This window comes from Chiloscyllium plagiosum, chromosome 21 (genome assembly GCF_004010195.1).
Source record: "Chiloscyllium plagiosum isolate BGI_BamShark_2017 chromosome 21, ASM401019v2, whole genome shotgun sequence".
Lineage (NCBI taxonomy): Eukaryota > Metazoa > Chordata > Chondrichthyes > Orectolobiformes > Hemiscylliidae > Chiloscyllium > Chiloscyllium plagiosum.
The window spans coordinates 22952625-22962398 of NC_057730.1; the positions used below are offsets into that span (position 1 = coordinate 22952625).

General features: G+C 40.8%; 1 protein-coding gene across 1 annotated transcript in view; it reads left to right on the forward strand.

Moving 5' to 3' along the window:
• The window catches only part of decr2 (2,4-dienoyl CoA reductase 2, peroxisomal), a 10589-nt gene extending 1512 nt beyond the window's left edge, over nucleotides 1-9077 (forward strand). Inside the window, exons 4-9 of the mRNA XM_043711519.1 lie at nucleotides 734-785; nucleotides 2108-2243; nucleotides 2464-2588; nucleotides 3420-3513; nucleotides 8517-8621; nucleotides 8770-9077. Coding sequence (XP_043567454.1) covers nucleotides 734-785; nucleotides 2108-2243; nucleotides 2464-2588; nucleotides 3420-3513; nucleotides 8517-8621; nucleotides 8770-8987 — 730 coding nt within the window. The 3' untranslated portion in view covers nucleotides 8988-9077. The remainder of the gene's footprint in view (nucleotides 1-733; nucleotides 786-2107; nucleotides 2244-2463; nucleotides 2589-3419; nucleotides 3514-8516; nucleotides 8622-8769) is intronic.
• The last annotated feature ends 697 nt before the right edge of the window (nucleotides 9078-9774 follow it).

The window sequence follows — 9774 nt, forward strand, 5'->3', positions numbered from 1 at the left end:
GAGAGGTCTAGGAAGGGGAGGGAGGAGTCTGAGACGGTCCAGGTGAATTTGAGGTCGGGTTGGAAGGTGTTGGTAAAGTGGATGAACTGTTCAACCTCCTCGTGGGAGCACGAGGCAGTGCCGATACAGTCATCGATGTAGCGGAGGAAAAGGTGGGGGGTGGTGCCAGTGTAGCTGTGGAAGATGGACTGTTCCACATATCCTATGCAGAAGCAGGCATAGCTGGGGCCCATGCGGGTGCCCATGGCTGCTACTTTGGTTTGGAGGAAGTGGGAGGATTGGAAAGAGAAGTTGTTCAGGGTGAGTTGTTCAGGGTGCCTCCTGGCTTCAGAGGCAGGGATGTTATCACTGTCACAAGAGCCTGCCCATGATTTACAGGCCATTCAATCAGTAGCTGACAATTTTGAATATTGGTAGAAAGAAGGAGACTTGCTTTCTGTGTAGCAACCAAGAGATAAGGCCTTTTAGCCAGCTGTGTATATGATTTATGCACATTAAGAACATAATAAATACGAGTAAGAACAGAAATGCTGGAGAAACAGCAGGTCTAGCAGCATCTTTTGCTATGTTGGTCGAATATAACATTTTCAGAAAGATATGGACCTGCTTGGTTATTCCACGATCAAGTGTGTGAAGTTATGGTGAATCCCCAACTGAGATCAGTGCAAACTGGACATCAATTTTTGACCCTTTTATTTTGTAACAAAGTTTTAATTATTGTTTATTTTTACAGGCATGGATGTCAGACTGTTATTGCGAGCAGGAGCATGGAGCGAGTACAAGCAGTAGGTAGCCCAGACCTTGCGTTGATAATTAAAAGCAGAGTGAAGTAATATATTTAAGTGATGTTCTGTTTTAAATTATGTTAATCCCCACAATATTATTTTTCAGCCTCTGTTGCCCTAATGCTCATCCTAAAAGGCAGATATTAAAATGGGAAGAAGATGAAGTCTGATATTGTATATTTTAATCCAGGACTATTGCTGTCTGCATATTACTATTGTCAGTTATGAGTTTTGTTTCCTCATTTCATCTTTTTTAGTTTAAAAAAAACCCAGCTGAAAGCATCTTATTTACAATTCATTTTGTGAGTACAGTGCATTCCTGTGCTTTGCTTGTGAAGATTGAGGTGTGAACTAATCAAAATGTTTAAAAGAATAAAATTATTCAACTTCCGCTAGTGGAGAGATCAGAAACAGGATGTATGTTATACTTAAGCCATTCAGGAACAATGCCAGGAAACAATTCTTCATAGATATTAGAAATCTGGAAGTCCCTCTCCAAATGCTGGGCCAATTGGCACATTCAGTACTGAGACTGAGATTTTTATTTGATGAAGATTTGAAGGAATATTGAGCAAACGCAAATAAATTGTACTGATGTGAAAATCAGCCTTAAAATAATTAAACAGTTGAGCGGCTGGAGGGGCTGATCAGCCTCCGGTTCATATGGAGGTACAGCAGTTTCTAAAACTAAGGGACAGTCTCTAATTTAGTTACGAGTTTCAGTGAAATGAAAAATAAATCGATGAGAAGTACTGGAACTTTGATACCTTTTGTGACATTACAGCAAAATTATTGTGTCACGGGATGATATAGCTGGAGGTTATTTCTGTTTCGAAACAAAATTAAGATTCAGTCCATTATTAGTGTTAGTGAGGTTCAGTCCACTACTATTCTCAAAGATCATTAAATTTCACTAAATTATTATAATTCTTCTGAGCTTATTTGTTTGAGATGGCTGCCTCCATAAGTTGTTTCATTCAGTATGAGGTGAAACTATTCCAATTCATATGATTAAGGTAAAGTCACCATAGTCTCAAAGAACTATAGAGCTTCTGTTTCTTTAGAGAGAGGGAGAGAGAGATGACTGGTGGTGAGTTTAACCTGAGAGTCAGCAGGCGAGGGATGAGGTTGAGAAGGCAGGACTTTCATGGTGACCTCGGCCGAATTGTGTATTTGAAATATTGAGACTTATTGAGTGTTAATCTGATAAAACCACAGCAGCCCATGAATTCTTGCATATCCAAACTATTCACACAGAAAATAGCTTTGAAGCCTGTATGTGCTGCATTCAGCAATAACTGATATATCATTCTTTAATCCAGTCTGCAAAGAAACTCTCAGCAGCCACTGGACAACGATGTCTGCCAGTCTCATTGTATGTCAGGCAACCTGTTACCATCAATGCTGCTGTGGAGGAGACGCTACAGAAATTTGCAAAAATTGATATCTTGATTAATGGTAATTTCTCAACACTTCTTCACCTTTCTTGTTACTTACAAGTGGAGGCTGTTGATCCACAGAACCCTGTTGGTCCATAGGGCACCCAGTGCCAACTCCATGTATAATCACTGCTTTAAATGTCATTCTTATAACTATCCAGTGTACAGGAAAGTTTGTTAAAAGCTGGTTCTGCTGTGAAAGTGTTGTTTACTTGTTAGTTTGTCCTGTCTTTTTCCAGGTGCTGCAGGTAACTTCCTATGTCCTGCCAGTGGCCTGTCATTCAATGCTTTCAAAACTGTCCTGGAGATAGATACAATTGGAACCTTTAACACCAGCAAAGTCTTGTACCAGAAGTGGTTCAAGGTGAGTTAATTGTACACTGGTGAAAGAACTGGATTTTACTTGTCTAGTTAATTTTAAATTTCCCATTTCTTTAACTGAGAGTCTGGGTAGCAATCTCCTGGTCCTATCAGAGGAGACAAATATCTCTTGCATCTCTGGGAAATTGCAAGTCCTGTTAATTTAAATCAATCTTGGAGAGTTCTTGTGATCACTCACCTGCAAGCCACTCATAGCAGGAAAAGCCCAACTTGTTTTTCTTTTCTTTTATCCTGAAAAAGGGCAGCAATAGGAGTGCTACTTTTGGGCTTGTGTCTCTCTATATCCATGAGAGAAAGTAAACGATATTCGTGCTCGGCCTTCCAGTGCATACAACTGTCCAAGCTCATGGCTAAAGAGTAATCACTGAGCAAGTGCATCAGTCAAAATGGTCGTGTTTCAGCAGAGGATGAGATGTAGAGAAGTCATGATGAAAAAGAAGTGAGAAATAAATAATTTTGTCTTTTCTTGTGTGAAAGCAAACCCTCTATCCCTCACATCTCTAAGGCATGTATTTGAAATTCACTGGGACCAGTGAGGACTAATGGAATGCATATCTATTCTGGCCGAGGGTTCAACAGAAAATAGTTAATTGGCTTCTTTTGAGATGTTGCACACTCCTCTCCTAAATTTCATATCTACGTCAGAGACAATGAGAGTAGTGTATAGATCAAGAAACATTAAAAAACTTAATTCATCACATTCAAACTAGATGTCATCTGAAAACTGACATTGAAAGTGATATGGAATTTAATTGTGAAATCATGACATCTGTGGAACACTGTATTTTGGTTTAGTAATCTTCTGTTGCTGTAGGAACATGGAGGAATCATTGTGAACATTACAGCTACGCTGAGCTACCGAGGACAAATTCTGCAGGTCCATGCTGGTTCTGCAAAAGCTGCTATAGGTAAGTTGTACTGCGGGTACTGGGAGCCCAGATCAGTGAGAGCACTATCTTCCTATTGGAAATGCCAGTATAAACAGTGCATTTAATCTTATCAGTGCAAGACTGGAACATATGCCTCTACATTTCTGCAGTTTTGATTCTGGTGATGTGTAATGAGGTAGGTTTAATAAATGATATCAGAATATAAAATCCCCTAGGAAACCACCAGAGCAAAACAGAATTTAGCATTCAGTTTGAGAAGGAGGAATATGAATCTGAATCAACTGCGCTAAGCCTAAAGACTGGCACTAACAAAGGATTCAGGGCATAGTTGACTGGACTGGGAAACAAGCAGCAAAGATAGTTGAGGAACAGTGCAGACATTTAAGAAAATAGTGCATGGCTCACAGCAAACACATATCCCAAGAAATACTTCTTTGAAAGTAGAATCGCAGGTAGTCAGAGTGATTAAGAAGGTGTTTGACACACTTGCCTTCATTAGTCAGTGCATTGTATATAGGAGTTGGGACACCATTTTGCAGCTGTACAGGACATTGATGAGGCCACCTTTAGATTTCTGCATTCAGTTCTGGTCTCCCTACTAGTGGAAAGATGTTCTTAATCTTGAAAGGATTCACAGGGATGGAGGGTTGGAGCTATCGGGAGAGGCTGATTTGGCTGGGGCATTTTTCACTGGAGTGTTGGAGGCTGAGGGATGACCTTATAAAGGTTTATAAAATCATGAGGGATATAGAAAGAGTGAATAGTCAAGGTCTTTTCCCCAGAATAGGGGAGTTCAAAACTATAGGGCATAGGTTTAAGGTGGAAGGGGAAAGATTTAAAAGGGACCTAAGGGGCAACTTCTTCATGCAAAGGATGGTGCATGTATGGAATGAGCTGTCTGAGGTAGTAGTGGAGACAGGTACAATTACAACATTTAAAAGGCACCTAGATGGGTATATGTCACCTTGCTTATCTGATATCTTTGTGATATTTGTAGTGTCCTCTACTTGGTTTAATTACCCTCCATTTCCCCATTCCCCATTAGCAACTTCCGAGTAGCTTCCTTCAAATGTCCTACACTCACTCTAGCTGGTCTTTCTTCTTAGATACCTATCGAGGCTGTGCTGTTGTTTCTATATTCTTGCCAATTTACTTTCATAATCCATTTTTTACAGTCTGGCCATCTGTTACTGGTTCCTCAAAGAATTCAGTCTTCTGACCTATCACAAGTTTTTGCTGCTGTTATATCTTAGTTTTTGATTGAAACTTTCCTTGACCACTTTGTTAACCATGGACAGTTCATCTTTCTCATCAAGTCCTTCTTTTTGACTGGAATAAATACATTTTTGCTGAACGTTATGAAATATCTGCTTAAATGTCTGCTTATTTACTGACTTTCTCTTTGTCCCAGCCTGCTTTAGACTGTCTTCATACCTCTGTAATTGTCCTTATTTAAGTTGAGGAAACTGGTTTGCGATCTGATTTGCTCTCCCTCAGATTTTACCAGGCTGCGATTGCAACCCCCCAAAAGATCCTTAGCATCTCTCCTTAATCCCACCTCTTTACACATTACTAGACCTAAAATAGTCTGTTCTCAGCTAAATTGTGCAATCTATTGCTCCAAGAAACAATCCCTGATGGATTCTACAAAATTGTCTTCCAACTATTGCTATTCTGATTTGTCCAGTCAATGTACAGATTAGAATCATCCATGACAATTGTGGTGCCCTTAAATGCCCTCCATTATTTCCAGGATTCCTATTTTGCCCTATAACAAGATAAGCCTTTGGGAACCTATAGATGACTTCATTCATGTAGGAGAAAGTGAGGACTGCAGACGCTGGCGATCAGAGTCAACAGTATAGTGCTGAAAAAACACAGCAGGTCAGGCATTATCCGAGCAGCAGCAGAATCAATGTTTCGGGCATAAGCCCTTCATCAGGAAAGAAGGGTTTATGCCCGAAATGTTGATTCTCCTACTCGGTTGCTGCCTGACCTGCTCTCGACTATGACTTCATTCATGACAAATTTTCCTTTGTTATTCCTCCTAGCCATCCAAATTGATTCCATGTCACAATCTATTGTGCCTATGTTGCTATTCACCACTACGCTGAAAGTGGTTCCCCACCTTTTTTCGTTTTGCCTCTTCTTTTCTTTCCCCAGGACATCAAATACCCTTGATGCCCAAAAATTGGCAGAGACAGAGACAGATAATAGTGAATAGTAAGTTAATAGGTTAAATTCCTGAAATGAAAAAACAGTTGAAATCAGGATTGCAATGCATAAATTATTGTAAATAAGGTTTTGAGTTAGGAGTACAGACTCCCATATGAAATTATGGTGTTGTAGCTATGGCTTTAATTGGATCGAGGAAAGGCAGGTCTGGACATCAAACATTCCTGGTTAGAATGTGTTTATAAAAGATAGGAGAGGAAGAACAAATGAAGGATGGTATTATTGGTTAAGGACAAACAGTATTGCTGCAGAAAGAGGATCATGGAAATATAAAGTACAGAAGAGGCTCTATGGCCCATTGAGTCTGTCGTACAACCAAAAATATACTGCTACCTATGCTAGTCCCACCTTCTTGCACAAGCCCATAACATTGAATGTTACAACACTTCAAGTGTCCATCCAAGTACTTTTTAAAGGTATGCTGAAATTCAGTTTCATGTCTTCATTAAAGTCATGTTTGCTGGTGCAAGTTATGACAATGTTTTTCAGATGACATGAACTTCTGACATTATCTATTTTTATTCCAGTGTTGCGTTGTTCGTTTGCATTTCTAAGGATGCTGGACATTTCATTAAACATGGAATGATATTGCTTAGAAATTGCAACAGATTTACATATTCTCCCCAGGGTGAATAAACCGTTGGGTTTCGCACTCCTGATGTCAGTGAAGTGATGATGAATCAGAAATATTTGGAAATTCTATATGTAACTGTGGGCAAGGACTGGATTGTATTTGTTAATGATGTCCTTCCCACTCATTGTCCAGGCTGCCCTTGTGGTTATATATGGAGGGAATGGAGTGATGGCACTTCTCAGTATGGATCTCTGGGTTGGGTAAAGATTGTGGCAATTTGAGCACAGGAAAGTCATGCAGTGAACCTTGAATTAAGATTTGAAATGCAAAGACCAATATCACAGATCTAGCTGTTATCAAAACTTAAAATGTGTATGTGACTTATTTTCTATTGTACATGGAATTAATTTTAAAAAAATAGTAGTGGTGCCAACTTAAGACTGATAGGATGAATTTCTTCCCTGTGTTATGAGTCTTTGGAATACCTTGCCACGTAAAGCTGTGGGGGCAGAGTCTTTATGTATATTTAAGACTGAGATACATTATTGATCAGTGTGAAATGAAGGAAAAGGCAGGAAAGACATGAGTAAAGTCAGCTAGGAGAAAGTGAGGACTGCAGATGCTGGAGATCAGAGCTGAAAAATGTGTTGCTGGAAAAGCGCAGCAGGTCAGGCAGCATCCAAGGAGCAGGAGAATCGATGTTTCGGGCATAGGCCCTTCAGGAATGAGGAAGGTGTGCCAAGCAGGCTAAGATAAAAGGTAGGGAGGAGGGACTTGGGGGAGGGGTGTTGGGAATGCGATAGTTGGAAGGAGGTTAAGGTGAGGGTGATAGGCCAGAGTGGGGGTGGGGGCGGAGAGGTCAGGAAGAAGATTGCAGGTTAGGAAGGCGGTGCTGAGTTCGAGGGATTTGAGTGAGACAAGGTGGGGGGAGGGGAAATGAGGAAACTGGAGAAATCTGAGTTCATCCTTTTGTGGTTGGAGGGTTCCTAGGCGGAAGATGAGGCGCTCTTCCTCCAACCGTCGTGTTGCTATCGTCTGGCGATGGAGGAGTCCAAGGACCTGCACGTCCTCAGTGGAGTGGGAGGGGGAGTTGAAGTGTTGAGCCACGGGGTGGTTGGGTTGATGTGGCTTCCTCTATATTGGGGAGACAGGCCACCTACTTGCGGAACGTTTCAGAGAACACCTCTGGGACACCCGCACCAACCAACCTATCGATCTTAAGTTGGCACCACTACTATTAACCTCCTTCCACCTATCACATTCGCAACACCCCTCCCCCAATTCCCTCCTCCCTACCTTTTTACCTTAGCTTGCTTGATAAGGGCTTATGTCCGAAACGTCGATTCTCCGGTTCATTGGATGCTGCCTGACCTGCTGCGCTTTGAGTAAAGTCAGGTCAGCTATGATCCTATTGATTGACAGAGCAAGTTTAAATGCCAAATGGCCACTCCTGTTCTAATTTCTTAAGGTCTTCATAGAATCTGTTTTGGTGTCTGCAGCAATGCACCAGATGAGTGTTAAGATGCTAACACTTTGTGGTTCTCCTATTCAGTCCCTCTAGGGGGAGCTGATTTACAATATATGTTGATGTTAAACTCTAATTTTGGGATAAGGGATAGAACATTTTTTAATTCAAACTGAGCAAATGCTAAAGCATGTTTAGAGTGCATGAGAGAAAGGGTACAGGCAAACCTCTTAATTGTATCCCCAAAAGGGTTATACCACAGCCCCATGTGGAAATCTCTCTTGACAACATGGTCAAACCGAGTGACTTTGATCATGATAAAGTACAAGTGCAAATTCCATTTCTCCATCTCTACTTGCTGCATGGAACCACAATGTAATTAACTTAATCCACAATAATTAACATGATCACTTGTGTTCTTGAACAGAGGTCGCTATAATTCTCTGTAAAAACAAGGAGACCACTAGAAGCAGAGCCTACTGGTATTGTTCATCCCTCACACACCTGCCAGTCAGGAATACATTTCTCTTACCTTTCCGTTTATGCTTGTAGCATTGACAATGTCATTAAATTAAGCCATGCACTTAGCTTCTGTGAGAGGTGGATGTCGAAATGTATCAACATGAAAGTTAATAGTTGAAGAGGCAACCTATGCTGTTGCCCTGTGGAATCGGGAAGTCCTACTTGTTGTGACTTGGGGAAAATGATAATTGTCGTTTGTTGAATATATCTCACTTTGCTTTACAGATGCAATGACAAGACATCTAGCAGCAGAATGGGGACCTGATAACATTCGCATTAATAATCTGGCACCAGGACCCATATCTGGAACTGAAGGCTTTCGGAAATTGGGTAAAGAACTATGTATCTCTAATGAGACCAGTGCTCTAATAATCAGACCTGTAAATGTCAACAGTATCATAAAACAGGCAGATCACATGCACATAAGAATGTGTTTTTTTTTTCCCCCTAATCCTCTTTCTGGCTGTTCCCTCATCAGGTGGTTTGACAAAGGCAGTGGCAAGCCTGGATAAACTTATTCCGCTGCAACGAGTTGGGACAAAGTCAGAAGTAGCCCACGGTGTGCTTTATCTTGTAAGCCCGGCAGCATCATATGTGACTGGCGCAACACTTGTAATTGATGGTGGACATTGGCTAACAGGAGCCAACAACCTGTCAGTGATGCAGGCACTCCTGCAAAAATCAGCCAGACTGTAAATGCTGTTGAGGTGGATGATGTCTGTTTCTAAAGAGAATTGATCAATACTGTGAAGGTTTTCCTTATTAATAAAATATACAGTAACAGTATATGCATATGTGTACATTTTCACAGCTGAAAGGATGGACAGGCATTCTGAGCTAGCCTTGCCACTCTTTTTCGCTCTTTTAATATCTGACAGCACACAAGGACAGCTTCTGCTGTAGTTATCTACTGAGCTGTTTCACTAAGGTTCAACTGATCAACACTTGATAAACAATCGTCACTCATCACCAACATCATCATACATTTGAGACACTGATTTTATGCTAACTCTGGCCACCAGCCAGTAAATGGAGTGCACTTCTCTATACATGCTGTGCAATATTTTCAGAGTTGTTTCGGCGTTTGTTTAGTATCGAAAATATGGCTGGTGGTTTATTGTATGCTGCATGGTCTTGTTATGTTTTGTAGTTATTTTGAGTGAGCTGCCATAACTATTGTTCACATGACTAAAGCCCAACTGTTCACCAAACCAAGGTCCAGTATCAGATTTGCCTCATTTGTAAACCGATAAAGAATTTGTCACTGATTTGAAAATTGTGGATTCAAACCCTACTCTGGAATTTTAAGGCATGACCTTGGCTAAACCTTCTGTGTTAACAGAGGTATGCCATCTTTGGACAAGATGGTAAAGTGAGGTTAATGCACCAATTGAACTGGATATTTAATCTCTACAGCAGAATATATACCATGAAAAATATCCACTTGGCTAATTCACTTGCTTTTGTTTCTGTGATCTCTGAA